The sequence below is a fragment of the Pipistrellus hanaki genome (assembly GCF_964339955.1).
Source record: "Pipistrellus hanaki genome assembly, chromosome: 8".
Classification (NCBI taxonomy): Eukaryota; Metazoa; Chordata; class Mammalia; order Chiroptera; family Vespertilionidae; genus Pipistrellus; species Pipistrellus hanaki.
Genome location: NC_140510.1, coordinates 47363250 through 47391130, shown reverse-complemented (window position 1 = coordinate 47391130; position 27881 = coordinate 47363250). Strand labels below are relative to the sequence as shown.

Here is a 27881-nt window from a genome sequence, read left to right as displayed (position 1 = left end):
GCTTTTAACATGGTAATATGGACTCTAAATATAAACTAGAGTGTCCATATTGACAAAGATTTGCAGAATGGTCACAATGGACTAAAACTAGAAGACTCCAAGTTTTACCTAATGGGGTTTTAGAGTAAGGTATCCAAGGCCTGAGACATACCAACCAATAGAAAGGCTCACTTGGGCACCCTATGAGGCCCTACAAAATATAGAACCACTAACAGAAAATAAAACAACTATACTTAAACTCCAATAGCCTGTTCTGGGGTGCCTCTATAACCACACATAAATAGGAAGGACAAAGGAACATAAAACCTGAACACATATGCCAAGTGTAGAATCACTGCATGGGCACATCACCCACAGATCATGCTGGCACACATGGCACCAGACCATGATTAAAAAAAGGAAGTGATCTATCAAATACCTTCAATTTCAAATTGAAAGATGTGAGAACTGCTGGAAATTTAAAGCTTGGAAGTCATTAATGAATACTTCAGGTAAGATCAAAATATACAAATTACACAAATTAATTATATTGGACCCTTATTTATATCAGAGAAAAAAAAACTATATGAATGCACAATTGTAGATACATGGTCAGGAATAATATTACCCTACCCATGAAGGAAAAATTATATTTTAAAAAATCCATCATCAGGGTATTGGAAATCTGGATTGCTTGCTATAGTTATCCCAACTATTATAGAATCAGATTAGGGCACCTATTTTACAGAAAAGCAAATACAAAATTGGATCAATGAATAGGTCATAATGTGGAACTTCCACTTAACCTACAACTTAATTGCCTCTGGATCAATTGATAGGTATAATGGTTTGCACATGCAAAAGCTCAGGTTGCTTATAACAATCTAGATATGAAAGCTTAGACTAAAGCAATCTAAGATGCAGCAAGATCTCTAAATCATAAATATAGAAGGAATGAAAAAATTCCTATTGAATTAATAGGATCGGGCCTAAAGGTGCAGTCGGATATCCCCCAACTTCCTTCTTCTGCCAGCCTGGTCACCCCTAACTGCCCTCCCCTGCAGGCCTTGTCCCTCCCAACTGCCTTCCCCTGCTGGCCTGATTGCTCACAACTGCCCTCCCCTGATGGCCTGATTCCTCCCAACTGTTCTCCCCTGCTGGCCATCTTGTGGTGGCCATCTTGTGTCCACATGGGGGCAGCCATCTTGTGTGTTGGAGTGATGGTCAATTTGCATATTACTCTTTTATTAGATAGGTTAAAAGCCTGGTCCATGGGTGGGGGCCAGCTGATTTGCCCTGAAGGGTGTCCTAGATAAGGGTGGGGGTTAACTTGGGGCATAGGGCGGCCTAGGAGAGGGGCCTGTGGTGGTTTGGATGCCGGCCACACGCCCCGGTGACCCAAGCGAAGACTCTGTTATCTGGGATTTCTTTATCTTCTATAATTGAAACGTTGTAGCCTTCAGCGGAGGCCAGGGCAGACCAGGAACTTGGCTTCCTCCATCGCCAGAGAAACCCAAGCCTCCTGCTCATTCCATGGCCTCACCCATTTTTGTTGGGATTTATTAATCTTCTATAATTGAAATTTGTAGCCTTGAGCAGAGGCCTGGGCTGGCCAAGCCTCCTGCTCACTCCGTAGCCGCAGCCAACTTGGTTGGGTTATTTTACATACTCACTCCTGATTGGCTGGTGGCCATGGCTTGTCGGTGTATCGGAGGTACAGTCAATTTGCATATTGCTCTTTTATTAGATAGGATATGTCAACTATAATTTTAAAACAAATTTTAAAAATAAATTAAAAGGAAAAGTATTAATTAAAAAACATAAAGCTATGAGAAAATTATAGCACCTGCCACTAATAAAATGTACAGGGCAACTGATGGAAAAAGTATGTTACATCATATTAAAGAAAATAATAGATGCTTCTATAAAGTTTTAATAGTGGAAACTTTTTTTGCATGGCATCATTATTAGATACCTAATATTTACCCTAGCGTGATGCAGGGCAATTAGATTTGGAACAACATTCGCAATAATGGTCATAACAGCTATAGATTTCCTTGAGTGGCAAGAACAACAACTAGGTATAATTAGAAAATTATAGGGCACTATTTTTATTTTGAAGGCATAAATCCACTATATATTTTGAACCTTATAAATACAGTTGACCCTTGAACAACATAGGTTTGAACTGTGTGTACCCTTCTGATCAACAGTTGGCTATTAGCAGTTAAGTTTATGGGGAGTCAAAAGTTATATGCAGATTTTTTAATGCATAGGGGTTCAACAGCCTTTATTCAAGGGTCAACTGTATTTTTAGGTGGGTGAGTGACACATGTTACCTGCTGGCCATAATATTTTGCTTATTGCTCACTGTTGTATACCATACTCATTACAGCTATGAATACTTCTCTCACAGCTGCAGCAATAGCAGGTGTGCCATCAATCCAAGTTGGAATGCCACTTTCTCGTCTAGATACAACTCCGCTGTGACATCCTCTACTTCCTCCATAGCTCATTATCCCAGTCACTTTTTCCAACTGAGGTTTCATCAAGCAACACTTCTACCTCACCCTTACCATCAGTACCATCATTTGCTGGGAAACCTTCAATCAATAGAAAATGAGTATTGAGGGAAGCTGATGAAACTTTGGAAACTTCCACTTCAATCCCCACAAGAATCAGCAAGGATCCTAAACAACTCCTCTTATGTGACACTGACTTGGAGGATGAAGACAAGCCTGAACTATTAGCAGACTCTTGTGTTTTATAGCCCAGTGCATATTCCAAGTCAACTAGGTACTGACTTTTATACTCTTCCCTTACTTTATCTTACTGTGTTAGGAGCATGGTCATACCAATGTAAAATTTTTTATTAGATTAATATCTCCAAAAATGCCAATTCAAGCAGAATCTTACTTTAGTTATGGAATAGAACCTCTGAACAATCAATAAATGGTGCAAACCAAGAGCAAGAAGTAAAATTTAAAATCAAAATTTGGGATAACCTAGAAAAACTATTATGATGATGCGGAAAAATAGAAAAGAGAAAAAATTTTCTATGACAATAAACACATAAATATAAACATAAACATAATATATACTAGTGGCCCAGTGCATGAAATTTGTGCATGGGGGGGTGGTTCCCTCAGCCCAGCCTGCACCCTCTCCAATCAGGGACATCTGACTACCAGTTTAGGCCTGATCCCTACATCCCTCTCACAATCTGGGACCACTGGCTCCTAACCACTCACCTGGCTGCCTGCCTGATCTCACCCCTAACTGCCCACCCCTGCTGGCCTGATCTCGCCCCCAAATGCCCTACCCTGCTGGCCTGATCTTGCCCCCTAACTGCCTCTGCCTTGGCCCACACCACCATGGCTTTGTCAGGAAGGAAGTTGGATGTCCAGAAGATGGCCAGTCAACTCAGTCTAATTAGAATATTAGCCTTTTAGTAGTATAGATTATATAGGATAGGATTGCTTAAATGGGGGAGGAGGAGAGCCTTTTTCAGCAGGAGGAGATGCTCTTGGCAGACAAAAATACATAATCCCTATATGTGGACTGATAGCCAGTCATATGCACTATTTTGCTAAACTGGTCATTTAAAATTGAACCGCTTTCTAATACCATATACCAAACAGCTACTGCCCTTAAAACCCCTCCTCAGCCCCACTTTAGGTTCTGCCTTCTAAGTTCACCCAGATTACATTCTGATTGGTCGGTTTCTATGCCAGTCAGCATCAAAAGCTCCACCTCCTAGGCAACCACTGGCTCCTCACAGTTCACCCAGATTTAGTTCTGATTAGTCAGTTTCTATATCAGTCAGCATCTCCGGGCCTATCTCTGGCCTGATCAGAGAGGTGGGGCTGATCAGCAGCCACCCCAGGCTACTGGAGAGGCTTAGAAAGAGAGAGAGAGAGAGAGAGAGAGAGAGAGAGAGAGAGAGAGAGAAAGGGAGAGAGAGAGAGAGGCTAAGCTGCTGTGTGCTATTGGCTTATGAAATCATTATAATTCCCACAGCAAACCTACACTAACTAGCCGAAACCGGTTTAGCTCAGTGGTAGAGCGTCGGCAGACTGAAAGGTCCCGGGTTCAATTCCGGTCAAGGGCATGTACGTTGGTTGCGGGCACATCCCCGGTGGAGGGGGGGTGCAGGAGGCGGCTGGTCGATGTTTCTCTCTCATTGACGTTTCTGGCTCTCTATCTCTCTCCCTTCCTTTCTGTAAAAAATCAATAAAATATATTTTAAAAAAAAACAAAAAAAACCTACACTAAATAAATTGCTGGCGAAGTCAGAATCAGTCTCTGAGTATAACTTTGCCACCTCCTTCCAAACAAAAACAAAACACATGAGCCTTCAAAGATACATAAGATTGAATGAGAGCATTCAGGTTAGATAAGGCATGAACAAGAGAAAAGTGGAGAATGAATATGTGTTATTTAGGGGTAGGTGAATAAACTCATTGGATTAGAGAGCTTGTATACAGTGAACAATGTTAACTAAATTAGATCAGTGAAGTGAGGATAGATGACAGAAGGCTTTGAAATCCAGAATGAGCTTAATCTTCTAGGCCAGGGTCAGCAAACTTTTTCTGAAAAGGCCAAATTATAAATATGTTAGGTTTTGCAGGCCATATATGGTCTCTGTCACACTTTTTAAATAAGTGTGACTGTGTTTCAATACAACTTTATAAAAACAGGTGTCAGGACAAATTTGATCCTTGGACTAGAGCAACAGAGCAATAAAATAAAAATGGTGTTTTGTTAAATTTTGAAGTAACCATGTACAAAGGTAGGAGGCATTTCTTAGTTACTTAGCATCCATCTCCCCTATTCTCCTTCCTCATACTTTCCAGATTTTCAGGCACCAACTTCTCTTACATGATCAGGGAGAAACTAATTGAGTGGTCTCAAATTGGTCTAAATTACCAGGTCATCACATTTCTCTTTTCACAATAATTGATTCATGTAACCCACACCTAAGGCACATAGTGCATGCCATTTTATGGTCACAGACGTTAGTTCAGAAAGGGCATCTGACTAATTTTGGCCAGTAACATACAATGTACCCCCTATATTACTAGGGCTTCCAGGAAAGAAACTTTCTTCTCTGAAAAGTCACCAAAAGGGGCACTCTCTCCCTTTTTGAGCAGGGTGATATACAGATATGAAACTTGGATTTCTGAATTTGTTTTGACACTCTGAGAGAAACCAGGTTTGGAACAAGGCTGATAAGACAAAAGGGAGAGCAGAGAAAAGTAGAAGCCATGTCTTTGACTTAGTAGTTGAACTACTAAATCAAACCAAGCCTGAAGCCTATCGTACCATGGACTTTATTAGCCAACAAATAACTTTCATTGCTTAAACCTATTCGAGTTGAATTTTCTTTTGTTACTTAAGATTAAAAGTCTTCCACTGTCATAGGAAAATACTATGAAATGGAAGACAATGAAAGGAATTAGACAAGATGAAAGACTAGGAATTGAGTGATGAGGCAAAAGACAGCAGTGAGAAGTCATTGAAAATAGATAATTCATATGTGAGGTTAATGTATATTGATATGCACAGAATCCCCACACTGAATAAAAGGCTAAGGGGGAAATTTTAAAGAATATAGGGAGTAAGGAGTTTGGGCCCACTCATAAGGAAATACACGTACTACATGCAAGAATAGGAAGGTTAAAGATAAAAGAGACTTTTATCTGAACTCTCAGCCCAATCATATTCCAACAGACAATATAACTCTAGCAACCAAAGATGTAAAAAAAAAAAAAAAAAAAAAAACCCAAGTATTTAAAATATATATAATAAAATGTCCACCACAAAATCAAGGGTCTGTAAAATGGTATGCCAAATTGTAAATATGGTGAAAAGAAAAAAATAAACTCTTGTAAAAAAATTGAAAAGGATAAACTAGTGAGAAGTTTTGGGTTATATTTTGGAATGGAAAAGGGGTCATATTTAAAAAACAAACAAACAAAAGGAATAGAGACAAGGTAACTGGATGATAGATTGGGAAATTCTTATTAGAAAGAGTAGGACTGATCACGCCATTCCAGTTATTTATATTTTCACATTTTTGGCTATGGAATATTCTTGCAACACAGCATGTGGTCCACTGACATATGTAACTTCTAGGAGCCTCAATGAAATAATAAAGCAAACCATGGAAAGAGATGAGAACTGCTGGAAAAAAAGGAGACTTAGCAATGATTAACACAGAATTGCTGAGTCTTTTCACAATTCAGTGATGAAAAGGTAAATAAGAGACTTCTGGTTTCTGATAGGGTATGTAAGAAACTTAGAAGTTGCTACTCCATCCTAACAAGTAAAAAGCTGAATAAACTGAAAAATCAACAATTCTTCTTAGATATGAAAGAGAAGTGAGGTCACAGGACAAAATGCTACTCCCAAAGTTGGAAATACCAATATACAAATACAGAGACTCACACCTTACTGGATGAGCAACCGCTCTGGGAATCAGCACCAGGGAAGGAAAATCGGAACTATAATTGAAGAATTGCTGGGGTCTCCGTCTGGGCTACTCTGAGAATTAAAAACTCCAGGGAGACCAAGTCATTTGAAGGCCCAACACAGTTGTGAGTTTCACTTCCTAGGTATTCACCAGGTTCTCACAGTGAATATTAGAAATATTCACACACTCCCTTTCCCCACATGCTTCTGCAGAGGGGAAGGGAAAAAGAACCATAAAAGGAACACTACAGCTGAAACCGGTTTAGCTCAATGGATAGAGCATCGGCTTGGGGACTGAAGGGACCCGGGTTGGATTCTGGTCAGGGGCATGTACCTTGGTTGCAGGCATATCCCCAGTAGGGGGCGCGCAAGAGGCAACTGATCGATGACTCTCTCATCGATGTTTCTAACTCTCTATCTCTCTCCCTTCCTCTCTGTACAAAATCAATAAAATATATTAAAAAAAAAAAAAAAAAAAAAAAAAAGGAACACTACAGCATTCTGTTCTTAACAAGGTCTGCCTTCAAGCGAAACTAATTAACCAGAGCCTAACCTGTTGGAATTTTATCAGAGCCTAATTGGCCTAGGCAAGGAAAATAACTTGCCCAGTCCATAGGCACAGGCACACTAAGACTGAGCCCTAATCATACGACCATAGAACACTCCCTTCCCAACAAATTAATAAAGGTCTATTTACAGCAATTCCTTTTACCCAGTACATCAGGCCCTGCTACCAAAAAAGAAAAGAATTACAAGATATATTAAAAAGCAAAAATCACAGATGGGACAGGCAAGCATCAGAACCAGACTCAGGGATGGCAGGGATATTAGAATTATCAGACCAGGAATTAAAAACAACTATCATTAATATGCTAAGGACTTTACTGGATAGAGTAGACAGCATTCAAGAACAGATGGGCAATGTAAGCAGAGTGATGGAAATTCTAAGAAAGAACCAAAAAGAAATGCTAACGATAAGACTGTAACAGAAATGAAGAATGCCTTTGATGGACTCGTTAGTAGACTAGACACAGCTGAAAAAAAAATCCCTGAGCATGAGGATATCTCTACAGAAACCTCCCAAACTGAAAAGCCAAGAGTAAAAAAGACTGATATAAACAGAATATTCAAAAACAGTGGAACAACTACAATATGTAAGATATGCATAATGGGGATACCAGAAAGAAAAGAAAGAAAAAAATGAACAGGAGAAATTTTTAAATAATGTCTAGGAATTTCCCCAAATCAATGTTAGACACCAAACTGCAGATCAAGGAAGCTCAGAAAACACCACGCAGGATCTGATCCCGGCAGTCTGGCTTTGGAGTCTGTGCACATACCTGCCACTTAGGCACAAGATTGGGAGGAGTCAGACTCAGGAGCACAGAAATCAGTGAACTCCAGGTGGTCTTGAGTGGCACAGTTGCTCTCTCAGCACTTTGGTCACCAAATCTTCAGCTTTCCTTCTTACCCCATCAGTTTGCTGACTAGAATACCTTGTGAGGCTTATTGGAAAACTAACTCAGAGGCGGGTGGAGTTGAGGTTTGCCAGCAGAGAGAGGACACTGAAAGTGGTAATAGCTCACTTGCGACAATAAAGAAATGGAAGAAAATTCCAGGTTTACAATTCTTGAAGCAAGGCTGCTATAGGGACTTTTTGGTGACAGATAAGATCTATATGTGGCCTGAGAGCTCCTCAGGCACAAACTCTGTTTCCATTTAGAATGCTAACCAATGGTACATGGCACAGATGAGAGTCCATAGGCAATGAGGGTACAAGAGAAGGAGATTTATGGGGGATCTACGATGACAAGACCTCAGATTTTGGGTCTATCTAGGGTGGAGAAAATTTGGAAGTGGCAGAAATGAAAGGATACCAGGTTGTGGCTGTTTTATGAGAGGGCAGACTTGCAGAAAAGGACAGAAAGTAGTGAGAAAGGGCCAGCCAAGGCTGGTAAACCAACCCTATCTGTTCTGCCTCACATCCAGAGATCCATCCCATCCAAAACAAATGTACAGTGACAGCAATAACCTTATAGTAGACAACAGGAGAAGCTGTTACTAGTGAGGACCAGAATCATCCACTGAGCCCACCCAACTACATGTCAGAATTACTTGGTGAGAGAGAAACAGAGTTCCACAAAACAAGTGAAACTCAGAAGAACACTATAACTATGGTGACCACTACCTTGTTCACCTCTGACTATAAAATAAAGCATCAGCTTGCCTTCTGGATCTTTTCTCTGTGGCCTTAGCCAGGCACTGGAGATCCACCTAGATCCAGCTTATTCTCTTTGTCTGTCTTTTCTACATCTATCACCGCCCTCCCTCAGGCTCTCAGAACCCTTGGCTGTGCTGGCATGGCACATAGCTTAACAGAAATCACACCTTTGAAAAATAAATTATTTTATATAGATAGAAATGCCTCCTTTGCTGGGATGACTATCAATTAGACCACTTAAGTAAGTATACGGAGAGTATTCTTAAGGTTTGGCTTTGCAAGTACAAGTAATTGTCTACCAGGAGACAGTTGGAAAGTTATGACTGGAAACTTATTCTCATCAGTTTGAGATGATATTAAGGATCCTACATGGTAGCCCCATGAGTATAATTAGAGTGTACAAATGAGCCAAGTCAATCACATGTAGGCAAAGCTGGGTGTCTGACCCAATCCTCAAGACAGGTGGAAGACTGTAGATAATAGCCATTCATAAAGCAGAGCAACTGGAGCCCAGTTCCATAGTTGAACCAAAAATCTAAGGAAGTAGGTATGTATGAGAGGCCAGAGCAAGGGTTCAGAGGAATTTTATCAACAGATTACTTTCATTGAGGCGGTTGATTTTTTATTAGGTCTGACATTGAGCTGTAAAATGACTTTTATTCAAGGGCATCTTAAAGGTCCTGCTAGACATTTGACAAACATATGATAAATATATCTCTCCTAGACATTTAACAAGCATGTGATAAGCATACCTACAACATGATTACCAGCCATTAGTCCACATGCCCTGCATTTGCTCACTCTTTTCAAGGCTTAAGGCCTTATTGCTTCAGTATCTCTAGAGGAAATATACATTGACTTTAAGATAATTTCTATTTCCATTAGCTGATGCTGCTCTGCTAGCTTCCTTAACCACATTTCATAGATTTTTTACCTCTTTGTACAGTCTTACTTTATTCTGCACTGAGGATTATTTTATTTAGACTCAGTAGCAGGAGCTACAGAAGTATTTTCTGTGTTGGACAGGAACTTTCTACAACTAGAGTCTAGCGTGGAGCTTTAACAATATATGAGAATTTGAAAAATGGTACAAAGGATAACATTTTTAAAAATTTAACTTTAAAAGAATATATAAGTGAATATCATTATGATCTTGATGCAGGAGAGGATTTTTTTTTCTAAAAAGACACCAAATGCAGAAACCGGTATGGCTCAGTGGATAGACCGTCAGCCTGTGGACTGAAGGGTCCCGGGTTCGATTCCGGTCAAGGGCATGTACCTTGTTTGCGGGCACATTCCCAGTGGGGGGTATGCAGGAGGCAGCTGATTGATGATTCTCTCTCATTGATGTTTCTAACTCTCTATCCCCCTCTCTTCCTTTCTGTAAAAAATCAATAAAATATATTTTAAAATAAAATAAAATAAAAAGACACCAAATGTACAAACTATAAAGGATAAGATTAAGTCATTCCTTGGGGAATAATATCTCTGAGGAAAGAGAAATTATTATTGTTTCTCAAAAGCTGAAGTTTTAAGAGGTACTGAAATGACTGTACTGGGGTTTTGCTACATAATCTACACTATAATAACTGTATTGGTTTGTTGAATGTGTCAGAAAATTACTTGATTCAGTTTCACCCATAATATGAACTTTCTGACTAGGGTTTGGTAATGGTACTATATTGACGATATGAAAGGAATACAATGATCACTTTTGTTTTGTTTTGCTTTTCTCCATGAAGGGCAAACCAAAAAGAAATGTTTCACATGAGGAAGAATGTTCTCATAGGAAAATAGTTATTTTTTTAATTTCTGAATGAAGTTGCCAGACTCAATGTATCCTTTTTCCTATAATGAGAATATATTTCTCCCCATACAACATTGACTTTAGAAAAATGAAAACTGTTCTGCCCTCCTCTAAGGCAAATATTCCCACCTACTCTGAAACAGATGTATAATTTCTAGTTTATTCCCTAGAACAGCTGTTATCTGGGAATTTCATTAAAAATTTACCTGCAGAATCTGGAAAACACACACACACACACACACACACACACACACACACACAGAATTTGGACCAAATCCCAATGATGTTGATTTAGTAAGTCTGACTGGGACCTTGGTATCTATATTTTTAAAAATTATATTCTCCAAGAACAACCATGTCAAAACTTAAGTTTCCAGACATCTTTCTGACTTGGTCTAACAAATGGTCTTGTAGTTCAGAAGTCTTAATTTCACTTTCTTGTTTCAACTTTTTGGAATGGTTCAGAGAAAGCTTGCATGGAAGTTAGGGTAACAGGAAAGTCTAAATAACTTTTGGAATTTTAGGAGCATTTAAATATTTATAGAATTAATTATTGGGACACTATCATATTTAGTCTATGTTACAAACAATGATGATTCCTCCATGATTTACTCTGTTTCATATATTGTCAGTCACAAAAAACAATCTGTTGTGGTTTTTTTGCTGCCAGATAGAGTCAAACATTCTGATATTTTCTGGTCAGTTACTTTTGTTGATAGTTGAAGGAGAAGAATAAGAAAGAGCAGATATTTCCATTTTAACTGACTCTAAATATAAAAACTTCACAAATTTGTTTAGCTGGCATTCCAAGAGTTAGTAGGTCAACAAATTCTTATTAATTACTATATGCCAAGCACTGTTCACATACTGCAGATACTATGGAAATCAATAGAGTACCTGTCTGTTCAAGGAGGGAAGGAGATTGGAACTCCTGAAATACACACTCGACTGGAAGAATGCTTCTGAGGTCAGTTGTGCTGAGATTAATAGCTTTTTTTGAGCTAGCTTTTTACTCAGAAGTTCCACCCATGTTTTGTTTTGTTTTGTTTTCCACCCATGTTTTAACTAGAATCAGTTAAAATCTTACTCCAAAGTTAAAATTAAATCTGAGGTTTTCTCCACTTCCTCCTTATATTTTACAAAGTTGGCCAGACTTACAGTTTTTCATGTTAGATATTATTCAAATTACAAAATGCTCTACGCATTTATAAGATTCTTTGTTTAAAGACTGCCTATTGCATAAACTTGTTTCTGAGCACATTTTTTAAGTGAACAACCTACTAGCCAAAACAGGACTATTTTGTGTTTTTCATGTTCTTGATGTCTAAACCCTTTAAAAAAAAAATGTGGTCAAAACGAAACAAGTATCAAGTTATATCCACTCTGCAACAAAGTGGATGGGCCACAAAAGTCATCATGCTTCTATCTATTTTGTGTTTTCTGCATTCTATTTTATCAAAGTCGATTCAACTTTCAGTTTCATAATCTAATTCTGGCTTCATTGTTTTTCTGCTTAACTTCTTTTTTATGTACTTTAAATAATTTTTTACTTTTCAATTACAGGTGACATACAATATTATATTAGTTTCAAGTATACAAACCATTGGTTAACATTATTTAACTTACTAAGTGATCACCCAGATAAATCTAGTACCTATCTAACACCATATATAGTTATTATAATAATATTTACTGTATTCCCTTTGCTATACTTCACATCCCCTTGACTAGTCTGTAACTTAGAAAGCGCCTGCGAAGGCACATGGGCATTTCTTTAAATTGCCAGCTGAATCCAGGGCAGTCGGCAAAGCTACATCCTGGAAACATGTTCTGCCAAATGGCAGAAGTGTTATCAGCTTGACCTTCATTTTAGCTCAGGTGCCAGGAGGTGGGTTTTATTATGCAAATCTATCCAAGCACCAGAGACGAATAGCAACACTTCCTGGTATTTGGGGGTATAAAATAAACATGCTGCATCAGCTCTGGGTCACTGTCTCTCTATCAGAAGAAGGCAGTGGACCCACCCGGAACCGCTTTTTCCTTTTATCTGTCTGTTTCTTTCTCTCATTTTTCTCAATCCCCAGCCACCCCTATTCAGGAACTGGACCCACACTCTAGCCGTATACATGTAACTACCAATTTGTACTTGTTAATCCTTTCACCTTTTTTTTTTTTTTTTTAATCAATCTTTATTGTTCATATTATTACAAAGGTTCCTCATTTCTTCCCCCCTCCACCAGGTTCCCACCCCACCCTCCGCCCCCTCCCCATCCCCCATTGTCCTCATCCATAGGTGCACAGTTTATGTTCAGTCTCTTCCTCCCTCCCTTTCCCCGATAGTAAATCCCTTTTCAGATAGTAAATCTGTTACTTAGCATTATCTCATATCAATAATACCTCCACATGCCCAATGATACACTTCACACAAAAGACATTTCCAAATAGGTCAACCAGCCTCATCCAGGCCCCACCCAAGGCACTTACAGATCAACACCCCAGCGCTATACTAACTCAACACATCCAGATCTAAGCCTTCATCACTTGATTCAGCAGACCCTCAAGTTCCCGCAAAAGTTTCCAGCCATGTCTGAGAGGCAGCCGTGGGCAGGTACAGGCGAGGAGCGAGCTGTTTCGGGCCTGGCTGCTCCGGGCCTGGCCTCTGTTGCTCTGGTTCGTTCCACAACCAGCTGCTCCGGGTCTGGTCACTGCCGCTCCCGACCTAGTTGCTCTGGACTTGGCTGTTGCTGCTACAGGCCTGGCCGCACCCGACCCGGCTGCTCTGGGACAGGTTGCTCCGGTCCCGGCCGCTCCGGGCCTGGCCGCTCCCAGCCTGACAGCTGCTGCTCCGGGCCTGGCTGCTCCCAGCCTGGCAGCCATTGCTCCTGGCCTGGCCGCACCAGACCCGGCTGCTCCGGGCCTGGCCGCTCCCAGCCTGGCAGCCGCTGCTCCTGGCCTGGCCGCACCAGACCCGGCTGCTCCGGGCCTGGCCGCTCCCAGCCTGGCAGCCGCTGCTCCTGGCCTGGCCGCACCAGACCCGGCTGCTCCGGGCCTGGCCGCTCCCAGCCTGGCAGCTGCTGCTCCGGGCCTGGCCGCACAAGACCCGGCTGCTCCGGGCCTGGCCGCTCCCAGCCTGGCAGTCGCTGCTCCGGGCCTGGCCGCACCAGACCCGGCTGCTCCGGGCCTGGCCGCTCCCAGCCTGGCAGCTGCTGCTCCGGGCCTGGCCGCTCCCAGCCTGGCAGCCGCTGCTCCTGGCCTGGCCGCACCAGACCCGGCTGCTCCGGGCCTGGCCGCTCCCAGCCTGGCAGCCGCTGCTCCAGGCCTGGCCGCACCAGACCCGGCTGCTCCGGGCCTGGCCGCTCCCAGCCTGGCCGCCGCTGCTCCGGGCCTGGCCGCACAAGACCCGGCTGCTCCGGGCCTGGCCGCTCCCAGCCTGGCAGCCGCTGCTCCGGGCCTGGCCGCACCAGACCCGGCTGCTCCGGGCCTGGCCGCTCCCAGCCTGGCAGCCGCTGCTCCGGGCCTGGCCGCACCAGACCCGGCTGCTCCGGGCCTGGCCGCTCCCAGCCTGGCAGCTGCTGCTCCGGGCCTGGCCGCTCCCAGCCTGGCAGCCGCTGCTCCGGGCCTGGCCACACCAGACCCGGCTGCTCCGGACCTGGCTGCTCCCAGCCTGGCAGCTGCTGCTCCGGGCCTGGCCGCTCCTAGCCTGGCAGCCGCTGCTCCAGGCCTGGCCACACCAGACCCAGCTGCTCCGGGCCTGGCCGCTCCCAGCCTGGATTCTTCGTGGTTGTCTACTGCTGTTCTGGGCCTGGCTGCTCCCAACCCGGCTGCTCTGGGCCGGGCTTCTCCGGGCCCAGCCACTCCGTGTCTGGGTGTTCCTGGACTGGCCACCCTGGGCTTGGCCGCCTCTGCCTCAGGCCTGGCTGCCACTGCCCCAGGTCTGGCTGCTCCAGTGCTGGCCGTTGATGCTCTTGTTCTGGCTGCTGCTGTTCTGGGGCCTGGCCACTGCTGCTCCGGGCCCAGCTGCCACTGCCTTGTGCCTGGCCACTCTAGGCCTGGTCGCCGCTGTTCCAACATTCTGTCCCTTTTTTCTCTTCTTTTTTTTTTCTTTTTTTTAAAAAAACAACAAAACACATTTATGTTGCAATGTTGGCTGGTGCGTTGAGTTCTGACTTAGTCTTTGATTTTTCAAGATCTTCTTTGTATTCTTTCTTAAGTAATTTTACTATCATTTGCTCTCACTTGATTTCTTCACATTGAGAACTTCTTTGGTTTCTTCCTCCTTGTCCTGGGAGCTCAGCAGGTTGGCCTGTGGCACCCCTTTGTTCTCCGCGGGCTCCCGCGCTGCTCCAGCCTGTTGCCGGGGTCGGCGCCGCCCAGGAAGCAGCCCCCGTCCTTGGCTCCGTTGCCAGCGCTCAGCAGTCGAAGGCTCAGGGGCACCCCCCCCCATTGGGGGCCCCGTCGCCCGGCTCCTTGCTGGCGCCCAGCTGGCCGGTGTCCGGCAGGGGCTCCTGCTCCTCGTGGCGTTCCTCCAGTCTGGAGCTTTCTTTCTCCCTCCCACTAGGGAAGTCCAGGATCAGAGTCAACAGACTGTCCTCTGCGCACAGTGTGCGCGACTCCGGGGGCTCGGCCTTTCGCCGCGCTCCCAGGACTCCACCTCACAGCCCCGTCTCCCCCTGCCCGAGCCTGGGTCCCCAGGGACTGGCCCAGACCTGGAGTTCGGGGAGGTCTGGACTGAGGCTCAGAGCTGCCGCCGGAGGCTTTGTTTCTTCCGGCTAGGGTAATCCAGCATCAGAGTCAACATTCAGTCCTCTGCGCGCCATGTGCGCGCGACTCCGGGGGCCCCGCATTTCGCCGTCCCCCGGGATTGTCTCCCCCTGCCGGAGCCTGGGTCCCCAGGGTCTGGCACATAACTTGGGGCTCAGCGCTGCTGGTTCGGGGGTTCAGCCCAGGCTGGGGGTTCTATTTCCTTCCTGCTAGGGAACGCCAGGCAGCACCCAGCCCTCTCCTCCTCTCCGGCTGCGACCTCTCCGCGCGCGCGTGCGTGCGAGCGCGCAGCATGTCTCCGTACCTTAGGCTTTTTTTCAGCTCCTCTGATTTTCCTTCTGGTTTTCTCCCTCCTTCCTATTGTAGAGTTTTCAGTCAGTCGAGTACCTGTAGCTCTGGGCAATGTCCACTCTACATTTTAGTTGTATTCCTTTGAAATTGTTGTGAGCTGCTGCGGCTAGGTGTATACCCGAGCAGCCATCTTGGATCCTCCAATCAATCCTTTCACCTTTTTCACCCAGTTCCCTAATCAGCCTCCCATCTGGCAACTGTCAAAATGTTTTCTGTATCTTAGAGTCTGTTTCTGTTTTGTTTGTTCATTTATTTTGTTTTTTAGATTCCACATATATGTGAAATCATATGGCATTTGTCTTCCTGTCTGATTTATTTGACTCAGCACAATACCCTCTAGGTCCATCTATGGTTTTGCAGATGACAAGATTTCATTCTTTTTTCAGGGCTGTATACTATTCCATTGCATATATGTACCACTTCTTCTTTATCATTCATCTACTGATGGACACTTAGGTTGCTTCCATATTAGCTATTGCAAATAATGCTGCAATGAACATATGGATGTATATGTGTTTTTTTTATTTAATGTTTTGAGTTTCTTCAGAAAAATACCCAGAAGTGGATTTGCTGGGTCCTTCTTTTTCTTTTGTTATAAAGCCTTTGTTATAAAGTTTCCTTTGGTATAAATATTGCTACTCCAGTTTTTTTGTTTGTTTCCATTTTCATAAAATATCTTTTCCATCCCTTTACTTTTAATCTGTGTATGTCTTTTGATCTGAAGTGAGTCTCTTATAGACAGCATATCTAAGAGTTTGTTTTGTTATCCATTCAGCATCCACATGTCTTTTGATCAGAACATTTAATTTACTTGCACTTAAAGTAACTGTCATTTTTTATTCATATTTTTATCCTTTTTTCTTCTTCTTAAAGAAGACCCTTTAATATTTATTATGATACTGGTTTGGTAGTGTTGAGCTCCTTTAGCTTTTCTTATCTGGGAATCTCTTTTTCTGTTCTATGATTCTAATGAAAGCTTTGCTGGGTAGACTATCCTTATTGTAGGTCCTTGCTTTTCATCACTTTGAATATTTCATGCCACTCCCTTCTGGCCTGTAAAGTTTCTGTTGAGAAATCAGCTGATAGTCTTATGAGAGCTCCCTTATAGATAACTGCTTTTTTTCTTGCTGTGTTCTCTCTTTGTCCTTAATTTTTGGCATTTTATTTTTTATCCAATCCCAGAGATTCCCCCCTTCCTGTACTCCCACCTCCTTAATTTTCCACCAATGGATTTCATGTAACCCTGCTTAGTCTCTTCATTTTATTCTAAGGTATAAAATAAACTGCAAAAACCTCTGCAGCATTTTCTCAATCTGTTGAAATTTTGCTTCCCAGCAACTGTCAGTTTGACTCAAATAAACTCAAAAGTTTTTTTAAAAATGGTTTGGCTTTGTTGATGATAGCCATTCTGACAGATGTGAGATGGTACTGTATTTTCATTTTGATTTGCATCTCTCAAATGATTAGTGACTTTGAGCATGTTTTCATATGTCTCTTGGCCTCCCTTATGTCTTCTTTTGAAAAGTATCTATTTAGGTCCATTGCCCATTTTTTGATTGGGTTGTTTATCTTCCTTTTGTTAAGTTGTATGAGTTCCTTGTAAATGTTGGAGATTAAACCCTTATTGGTGATAACATTGGCAAATATGTTATCCCATACAGTGGGCTTTCTTGTTATTTTGTTGATGGTTTCTTTTGCTGTGCAGAAGCCTTTTATATTACTAATCATCCACGAGATGCAAATCAAAATGACAATGCGGTACAATCTCACACCTGTCAGAATAATCATCAACAAATCAACAAATGACAAGGATGCGGAGAAAAAGGAACCTGGTGGGAATGCAGACTGGTGTAGCCACTGTGGAGGATAGTATGGAGTGTCCTCAAAAAACTAAAAATGGAACTCCCATTTGACCTAGTGATCCCATTTCCAGGAATATATCCCAAGAAAACAAACAAACAAAAAAAACAATCAGAAAGGATCTATGCACCCCTATGTTCATAGCAGCACAATTTACCATAGCTAAGATTTGGAAACAGCCTAAGTGCCCATCAGCAGATGAGTGGATTAAAAAACTGTGGTACATCTACAAAATGGAATACTATGCTGTTGTAAAAAAGAAGGAATTCTTACCATTTGCAACTGCATGATGGAACTGGAGAGCATTATGCTAAGTGAAATAAGCCAGTCAGAGAAAGATAAATATCACACGATCTCACTCATTTGTGGAATATAATGAGCAATATAAACTGATGAACAAAAACAGATCCAAAGACAGAGAAGCATCGATCAGATAGTCAAACCTCAGAGGGAAGGTAGGGGAGGGTGGGGATAAGGGGAAGAGATCAACCAAAGGACATATATGCATGCATATAAGCCTAACCAATGGATACAGACACCAGGCAGGTGAGGGCATGAGTGGGGGATGGTGTGTGTGTGTGTGGGGGGGGCAATGAGGGAATAAGGACACATATACAATAACTTAATCAATAAAGAAAAAAAAAAAAGCAAGGTACAAAAAGAAAAAAGAAAAAAATTTTAAATGGATTGGCTCACATGAATAAGAAGTCCACAGGCTGACTGGCTTCAGGTGCAATTTGATTCTAAAGCTCAATTTGTCATCAAGGATCCATATATTTACTTCTCTCTGCCATGCCTTCTTGTGTGTCTGCATCATTCTAAGTCTGGTTCCTCTCATGGTCCAGCACCTTCCTCTTGTCTAACAGGAAAGAGAGCATCAGCATTCTCAGCGAAAGTCCTAAGAGTCATTATATCAAACTGCCTTAGAGCCAATGCCCACCCTGACTCAATCTTGGAGTCCAAGGGATAAAATGTACTGGATACCTAGGTTGTGTCACCTCTGAAGGCAGAGTGAAGTCAACTTCTCTGAAACTTTATGGATTCCTAAAGAGAAATCAGTGCTATTGAGAAGGAGATGGCAGTTTAAAGAAACTAAATAATTTTAAAGAAATTTGAAATTATATTAGATCTTTTCAATTTAAGTACATGTACTGAGAAAGCAAGCCCTAGAATAGTCAAATAACACCTTTTAAATACCTTTAATCATTTGTACTATTTTATCTTCCTCTTATTTACTCATCTTTTATTAACACTTTATGAATGGCTTAGAGTTCCTACTTTTTCAAAGAAGATTATCCTCAAATTTCAATAGGGTCAGTATTAAAAATTAAGATATAGACCCATATTTATGGATAAAAGTTAATTATATATTATTAATGAAAAACTAGAGACCCGGTGCACGAAATTCATGCACTCAGGGAGGGGGCTCCTCAGCCCAGATTGCGAAGGTGCAGGCCAGGTTGAGGGACCCCACAGGTGCATGATTGGGGCCAGAGAGGGACATGGGAGGTTGGACCACAGAAGGGCTCCAGGGCATGTCCAGCCTGTCTTGCTCTGTCCTGATCGTCCAGACCCCAGCAGCAAGCTAATCTACCAGGCAGAGCATTTGCCCCCTGGTGGTCAGTGTACATCATAGCAACTGATGGACCGGTAGACTATCTGTCCCCTGGTGGTCAATGCACATTCTAGCAAGCAGTTGAGCAGCCTTAGCATATCATTAGCATATTACACTTTGATTGGTTGAATGGACGACCAGACAACCAGACGACCAGACACTGAGCATATTAGGCAGTTATTATATAGGATGTTGCTAAAAGTCATGTGTAGAAAAATCATGCTATTGTGTGATGTTATTTTTCTTAAAAAGTCTTATTTACATAGAAAAAAATTACATAGTAAAATCTTATCAATAGGTATTGATTTTTACTTCATTCCTTTCTAATTTATGTGAATAGAGGTGAAGCAAAAATATTTACAGTGAGTATATCAAACAGTTTATTCTTATAATATTTTAATTATTGTATTATTGTTCATATGAATAACTGTAAGCTTACTTTGTCCAATCCTGTATTTTACAATTGTTTATTACATTCATAATTATACATTTTTAAAATATATTTTATTGATTTTTTTACAGAGAGGAAGAGAGAGGGATAGAGAGTTAGGAACATCAATGAGAGAGAATCATCGACCAGCTGCCTCTTGCACACTCCCTACTGGGGATGTGCCCGCAACCAAGGTACATGCCCTTGACCGGAATAGAACCTGGGACCTTTCAGTCAGCAGGCCGACGCTCTATACACTGAACCAAACTGGTTTTGGCCATAATTACTTTTTAAAAATTAGAAACTGAAATTGTGATTATGTTAAATATTAGCCCCAGTTTAGTGATGTGGCCCAGTATACGTGACTTCATATTTGGCCTCTGGTTTTCTTTTTAACAACTGGAAACAAAGGCAAAGTGAAAACAGGAGCAGAATGCATAACTTTTCTAGTTTCAGTTTCTGACCATTTTTTTCCTGCTTAGTTCTCAGAAGCTTTAGACAGACAGCAGCAGAGCAAGGATGATGGACCAGTTACAGAAGGTCACCAGCTTGAAAAGCCCTGGCTGCCTCCCTAGAGTGACCTTTCCTCCCCTAGCATAGCACTGGTCAGGCAGTTTGGACCCCCTGACCTTTCATTCCTGTAAATAACCTCTAGGCTTCAGCTGTATTTCAGCTCCAGGCTAGAAAAGCCACAAAACCGGACAAGCAATGCCATGGTTGACCTCAGGACTAGCTGTGCTCAACAATGACCCCCTGTCCTGGTGCCAGCCAATCTATCAACAGGAACTACAACCCTGAAAGAACATACTTGGAAAACTGCTGAATATTCTATTGAATCTTCCCCTGGGACCTCCCCTAAAAACTTAAAACCCTTAGGATGGACCCAGTTGCTCTCCCTTCCGGGAGCACCCCATGCCTTTCTGGTTCCCCAGGCACTTACCATTACCTTCCTCACTCCCAAGCTCCAAGGGCCTTCCTTTGCCTCTATTACTTATTTCCTAAGCCCATTTCTTCTATGAATTACTTCTCCTACCTCTGTGATTTTATAAACAAATGTTCTCTTATAGTTTGACAATTCTTTCCTAGCCAGAACTCAAGTACCTAGGTTGCTGAACCAAGGTTTGGTCAGATGCCACAGGTCAACACCTGGTGTGCTTCCCACTGCCCACAACACTTCAGTCAACACTTAGCTTACTGTAATTTTTCAGTTTATATTCTTGTATCTTTACACTAAAACCACCAAGATGATAGGAAGACACCGAAGTTGCAAGACAAGAAAGTTAAAGATGCAAAGCAAACTAGAGGCTTTACAAAGGACAGATGCTTGTGGAGATATTAAGTGGGATCCGGTTGTACATATTTTTAAGTTTGAAATAATTTTCCTTCCAAATGACTAACTCAAATACAGGATTCCTTCTGGTTTCAAAATGGGAGTTCTATACCCTAAGTCTTCACCTAACATTACGGATAGGTTCTTGGAACTGCAAGGTAACAACATATAACGAAACCAGTTTTACCATAGGCAAATTAACATAATAAACAAGAGTTAACATCTTGGAATTCCAGCCAAAACCGGTTTGGCTCAGTGGTAGAGCGTCAGTCTGCGGACTGAAAGGTCCCAGGTTCGATTCCGGTCAAGGGCATGTACATTGGTTGCAGGCACATCCCCAGTGGGGGGTGTGCAAGAGGCAGCTGGTCGATGTTCCTCTCTCATCGACATTTCTAGCTCTCTCTCTCCCTTCCTCTCTGTAAAAAATCAATAAAATATATATTTTTTAAAAGTCTTGGAATTCCATCAACATTAGAACAAACCACGTGAAAGGAAAGGTGCCACTGGAGGATCTGCCGTCGTTGGGACCCCTTCATTCCAAGAAGCTCTGGAAGTTTCCCACCAACATACAACCAGTTTCCTCTTGGCAGACCAAGGGGGCACGCGTGTTGTCCCCCTCAAAACATAAACACACGCAGACAGGGACTGGGAGCGTATACTAAATTAGGCACAGTGCTGCTAAAGCTTCACAGACACTTAAATCTCTGATTTAGCAAAGTCAAGGTCACACGGCCTTGGCGAAGAGGAAGGGGGATTCTGAATCAGGTCCGGTTCTAATTTAAATCCTCGCGTTTAAACTCTCTGCTACAAATAGCACTGGGTTAACAAAGGGAGGAACTGGCGGGTCACACCACGCTGGGGTTAGAGGGAAAGTCTAACGGCCTCTGAAGCTGAGTTTAGGAAAACACCGGACGAGGATTATTACCCGCTGCGGCCGCCATCTTGCGGGAGCCGGGCGGCCGGAAGTCCCGCCTCCTGCGTCTAGCCCCGGAGGCAGGGGCGGAGCCTGAGGGTGGGCCCGGAGGCTGGGAGGCTCGCGGCGGGGGGCGGGGTCTGTGAGCGGGGCGGGGTCTGGAGGGGGCGTGGGCGGGGCGGGGCGGGGCCGCAGGGCCGGCCCGGGAGGAGCTGACCCCGCAGCCACCGCTGCTCCGCACCTCACTTTCGTGGAACGTGACTGAGCTCCGGCAGCCGGCAGCCCGCGGCTCTCTGCGAGGGGCGCTGTGCGGAGGAGATGACGGCGCTTTCCTCCCGGCTGGGCCCCCGCGAGCACCGACGGCCTTCCCCGCGCGGCCCCGGGGCTGCGGACGGAGCAGGTGAGATGAGATGGGTCCCCGGGGCCCCCGCCTCCTGGGTCTGAGTAAGGTGGGCAGCGCCCAGCCTTGGGCGCCCAGGCCCGAAGCCCTCTGCCCGTGCCCGCCCGCCCCTGCCCCGCGGCGCCCGCCTTTAGGGCGTGGGGGGGGGGGGCGCCCGGGGAGGCTTACGCAGGGGAAGGGGCGGCTAGCTTGTCCCTCCTGGTGACAGACAGCATTGCCATTCCCAGGTTCCAGGAGCGCCCCGTTCCACGCTGTCATTCTCGGATTCTTCCCTGTATCCCAGGGGGCGCCCTCAGGGTCTGCCCTCCTGGGACCTTCTTGGAGAGCCGCCCCAAATTTCCTCCCCATCCCCTTTCAGAGCATGCGGGTTACTGTGACGCCGTGACGCCCATGCCCAGGGCAAACTGAAGGACCAACTTGTTACCCCAGCCGCAGACCCCTAGCCTGGCTGCCTTTCCGCCCCCACTGCTGCCTGGCGGGCATGGGGCGGTGGCGGCTGTTTTCTGGCGACCTATATGGTGAGCCACTCTCCACACCCTTATCTCCGAGGGCCGAAGTCTACAAGGAAGAGCGGGGCCCGCTGCTCCCCACGCTGGGTCTCCAGGAAGGGCGTTTGGTTCCCAGCCCGCGGTGGGCGGTGTGGCTGTGGCTGTGGCTGTGGAAGAGTGCTTTCATAGGACCGCACTATTGTGCTTCTCCATGGGATACAGGGGGTGGAGGGACAGCCGAGAGTTGAAAGCTTCCTCTTTAAAATTCATCCGAAAACCCTCCTCCCGGCTTTGACTGAATAGCAATAAAAGTTCCAGTGGTTTTCTGGTGTTATCTAAACAAAGTACCAGTATGCCTTCGCCTGAAGTGGTTTGTATGTAGCATTTGTCCACAGCTGCCCCTTTTACTGATAGGTCAGTGTGTGTGTGTGTGTGTGTGTTACACAATAAGCTTTGTTTTAATGAGATGAAAAAACTGGATGTAACTTTTTTTTAAAAAAAAAACACCCATTCCTGTGGTTCCTGTTTATTTTAAAAGAATGCTTTAGAAAGCATATTTTCCTCCCATGTGGGCCGTGGTGGGGAAGGGGGGGGGAATGTTAAAATAAAACTTTGTAAGTCCGTTTTAGTTATTTTGATTTCCCCTCAACTAGCAGGTATTCCTTTTATAATGTTGAGGAACATTGAAAAAAACCTCAGGGAAATTTACTTTTCAGTTTTTCTCTTAATTTTCAACTAACTGAGAGTTAAGCCTGGACATCACTACTGAGAAAAATGAAGAGCTCTCCTTTTCCTGATAACAACTATTTAAGATCAAACTAAATTCAGTTGAACTCCTCTTAACTGTTTGGTATAAAATAAAAACGGATAAACTTATGACCCATTCTGTCCCTCTATTTTAGTTGAAGGATCTTTAATTCCAAATATTGTTTGAAAAACTGGAATTAGGACAATACCGTATACCAATATTTAATTTGTTGTTATTATTCTTATTATTAGGACTACAGCTCCTAATAGTAATTGCTACCACTTTAAAAAAATGTATTGGCACTATTACAGATGTCCTCCATCCCCCCACCCCCTTGACCCACCTTCGCCCAGCCCTCCTCCCCCTCCCCTAGCCTTCACATGTGGGCTATGCATATGTGTTCTTTGGCTAATTATCCACCTTCTTTCATACAACTGCCGCCTCCCATTTCCCTCCTCTGAACTCTGGCAGTCTGTTCCATGTATCCAAGCCTCTGGTTCTGTTTTGTCCGTCAGTTTATTTTGCTCATTAGATCCCACATATAAGTGCGATCATATGGTATTTATCTTTCTCTATCTGGTTTATTTCACTGAGCATAATAATCTCCAGGTCCATCCATGCTATCGCAAAAGGTAAGAGTTCCTTCTTTTTTGATAGCCGCATAGCAATCCATTGTGTAAATATGCCACAGTATTTATACCCACTTCTCTACTGATGGGCACTTGGACTGGTTTCAAATATTGGCTATTGTAAATAACACTGCTATGACCATAGGGGTGTGTATATTCTTTCTGATTGGTGTTTCAAGATTCTTAGGATATATTCCCAGGAGTGGCATCGATGGGTCAAAGATACCATTTCTTGAGGTCCTACTTTGTGATAAACTATGATAAACTTAGTATAAAATCTCCAATCCTCACAATATTCTTCTAAGGAGATTTTTACTCGAATTTTATAGTTAAAGAAGCTAAGCTTCTGAGAGGCTAGGTAACTTGCCCAAAAAGTTGGTTAGAGATGAGGTCCAAGATTGGGTTCATGTCTTTTTGACTCTTTTCACTGAACAACTGTTAGTTTAGTTAAAACTATTGGTTTAAAAACTATTGAAATGCATTGATAATGTGAGTGTGGTACAAATAAGGGTTAGTGAGCAGTATCAGTTATTAATACTCCTGTCAAAGAAATACATATAGGGAACTTGGAAAAAAATAACAGAAGACTGGGCTACTTTATCACCTTATTCCTTTTTTAAAAATATATTTTATTGATTTTTACAGAGAGGAAGGGAGAGGGATAGAGAGTTAGAAACATCTACCGTGTTTCCCTGAAAATAAGACATCCTCCGAAAATAAGATCTACTTACAGGTTTCCTTCTGAGTGAAATATAAGGCATCCCCCGAAAATAAGGCCCCCCTAGGCTAAACATGAGAGATTTGGTCCACTGATTCTGAAAGAAATGGAGTCACAAGAAATTCACCAGGAAATTCAGGAATTGGATTGTTATGATGATGTTCCAGAAGATGATGACATGATTGTCATTGAATAAGTGAGTAAATTCTTGATACTGTAGGATTCACAGTTTGTCTGGTTTGTGTTGACAACTACCGTACTACCATACCGTATACAGGTAATAAATTTCCTTTATTTTCATTTAACAATAAATGTGTACTGTATTCTTCTTCATGGAAAAATAAGACATCCCCTGAAAATAAGACCTAGCACATCTTTGGGAGCAAAAATTAATATAAGACACTGTCTTATTTTCGGGGAAACAGGGTATCAGCTTCCTCCTGCACACTCCCTACTGGGGATGTGCCCACAACCAAGGTACATGCCCTTGACCGAAATCAAACCTGGAACACTGGAGTCTGCAGGCTGATGTTCTATCCACTGAGCCAAACCAGCTAGGGCTATCACCTTATTCTTTAGCACTGGCTTTTAATGGCTCCAAATGTTTGACACCTTTGCTTAATTGTTTACCAGCTCCTACTACAACTATGGGTACCTGTACCAGCCAGTAGCTTTCCCAGGATATAATTGGACGCTGACTTGCTAAACTTCAGGTATGTGAATATTGTCGGTTTTGTGTATATTGACCACTCCTGTCTAATCCCGGTAGAAAAATACTTGTCCTGATCCAGATTAAGTGAAAGTTTTTAAGTGGTTCCATTTATACCAGGGTGGCATAGAGAAAATTATCTTGTTCACACCGCTGAGTATCAGTTATTGCTGGTCTCTGGCTTGCCACCAGGGTCTTCTTAATTCGATGTAGGTGTTTGAGAACTTAACCTGTACATGTCAGGAATGAGCTTTTCTACTTCCTACCTTATATAAGGTCACTTTAGATGATTAACCCAGAATAATTATTTATAAATTGGCAGTTGTTGCCATGTTAATTTTAAGTTACTAATAAGAGCTGATTAGTTGCAGTTGTCTAAACTGCATGCTCATGTGTCCCTGGCAGCAGGGGAGGAGTCTGGTTATAATATTAGCATTCCTTGCATTAGCATTTTTTGAACATTGTTAGAACATTTTACCACACATTTGTGTTCTTTAACATTTACTGAACAGCTTTAGAACATTTTAGAACGCATTGTGTGGTCTTGAGCCTATTACTATAGTGAAAAACTTAGAATACTTTATCATCAAAAAAAAAGAAAGAAAGAAAGAAAAGAAAGGGAGAGATTTCTGTCCATGAACTAAATAGTTCCTAAAAGAGAACATTGATTCACTAAAAAATGAAGTAAATATACACATATGGAGTGTCTTGTGTGCCATGCACTATTTTAGGTGGTAGGAACATAACAATAAGAAAAAACATGCACAGACTCTGTTTCTGTAGCACTTGAAGTCTACCAAAGGAGATAGACATAAAACAAATAGCCACTCTAATGCAGAGTATAATTATAAAATGAGAAAAGTGGCCTAAAGATAAGGAACATGAGTATATTTGAGAAAGAACCGTGGCCTGCCTGTGGTGTTAGAGTTGCTACCTGAGAGAAGCAACTCCTGGACTCTATGATTTAAAGGGTGAGTAGCGGTTATGTAGGGAGTGGTGGGTGGGTAGAGAAGAGAACATTTTAGAGTTAATTGCATGTGCAAAGTCCATGTGGCACAAAGGGACTGGGACTTTCAAGAAGGCCAATGTGTGGCTGGTAAAAAAGGAACTACGAGTAGGTTGGTGGAATGCCATCATTTCTTGTTTCACTCTCTTAATATGCTACCAAATTATATTTAACTTTGGTTAAGGGATTGCTTTGTTCCAGATGTGATTGTAAGGACGTTACTTGAGTAATTTCAAGTTTCTATTAGGTGGGTGCTATGATACAGATGATGAAAGTGACACCTAAAATATGTTATTGGTTTAAAGTTGATAAGTGATACTAGACTATACCCTTCTTCCTATCCTGTAGTCAATTATGGATGGCTACAGGCTGGAAAGGCCCCTTCTGTCTAGTGTATCTCCTTGACGTAACCCTGAGAATTACTGAAATTTCTGGAGAAGTTGAATGCAGGTGAATACTCAGCAGAGACTCTGTGAGCTCCATGCTCTTAATCAGTAGGTGGAGCTCAAGGGTGGACCACCGGAAAGGACCCCGGGACACCCCTGCAGCTGTATTTCTCAGGTCTGATACTGAATATAGGACAGCAATGTAAATACTTCGCACTGATCCACCTTTGAAAGTAAAGAGGTTACTGTTAGTGAGGAAACACTCCCCTGACCCCCGCCGCCCTTTTATTACTTGCATTTTCCTCTGATGGTAGTTGAAGAAATGTATATGTTATTTATTTGGCCATTTAATAAGACTAGGTTTGCCAACATATCCTTTCAACTAGAATTCTTCCTACTGATTGTCACACTGAATCTTTCTTCCTTCTTTCCAGAGATCTGGTTGGAGTCGGAGGGTGAAAGAAAATGAATTCTTTTTCTGATTTACCTGCCAAGAACTTAGCCATTGCAGTCAATATGACCTCGACTTTGTCCTCAACAGTAATGCATGGATTTAATTCCACTAATGACCCATCTTCAATGTCAATAACAAGGCTTTTTCCAGCCTTACTAGAATGCTTTGGTATAGTCTTTTGTGGTTATATAGCAGGAAGGACCAACATCATAACATCAACACAGGCCAAAGGACTGGGAAATTTTGTCTCCAGATTTGCACTTCCAGCTTTATTATTCAAAAATATGGTTGTACTTAATTTTTCCAATGTGGATTGGTCTTTCCTATATAGCATCTTAATTGCCAAAGCTTCTGTGTTTTTCACTGTATGTGTATTAACCTTATTAGTTGCTAGTCCTGATAGTCGATTTAGCAAAGCTGGACTGTTCCCTATTTTTGCTACACAAAGTAATGACTTTGCATTGGGATATCCTATAGGTAAGTTATTTTATATTTTTCAAGTTTCTAAAAAATTTAAGTGTTTTAGAAGGTACCAGAATTTAACCCTTTTTAATTTAAGCATTTGTTAGTGATAGATACTCTTATATCTAAGAAATATTTTG

At 42.8% G+C, this 27881-nt stretch overlaps 1 protein-coding gene and 1 long non-coding RNA gene across 8 annotated transcripts in view; one reads left to right on the top strand and one right to left on the bottom strand.

The window, feature by feature from the left end:
• LOC311626824 overlaps positions 1-21823 on the bottom strand; it is a 62593-nt gene extending 40770 nt beyond the window's left edge. The window contains exons 1-2 of one of the 4 annotated variants that reach the window (XR_014795773.1): positions 21754-21823; positions 18150-18307 (exon numbers count right to left, since the gene is read on the bottom strand). This is a non-coding gene — a long non-coding RNA (uncharacterized lncRNA). Of the gene's footprint in view, positions 1-18149; positions 18313-21753 lie in introns of all 4 variants that reach the window. The other 3 variants (XR_014795774.1, XR_014795776.1, XR_014795775.1) reach the window with 3 other exon arrangements.
• Positions 21824-21926: 103 nt separating this feature from the next.
• The window catches only part of GPR155 (G protein-coupled receptor 155), a 44043-nt gene continuing 38088 nt past the window's right edge, over positions 21927-27881 (top strand). For 3 of the 4 annotated variants that reach the window (XM_084892652.1, XM_084892653.1, XM_084892651.1), the window contains exons 1-3: positions 21927-22141; positions 25358-25437; positions 27260-27756. In XM_084892652.1, the coding sequence (XP_084748778.1) occupies positions 27291-27756 (466 nt within the window). In that variant the 5' untranslated portion in view covers positions 21927-22141; positions 25358-25437; positions 27260-27290. The remainder of the gene's footprint in view (positions 22142-25357; positions 25438-27259; positions 27757-27881) is intronic. The other variant, XM_084892650.1, reaches the window with a different exon arrangement.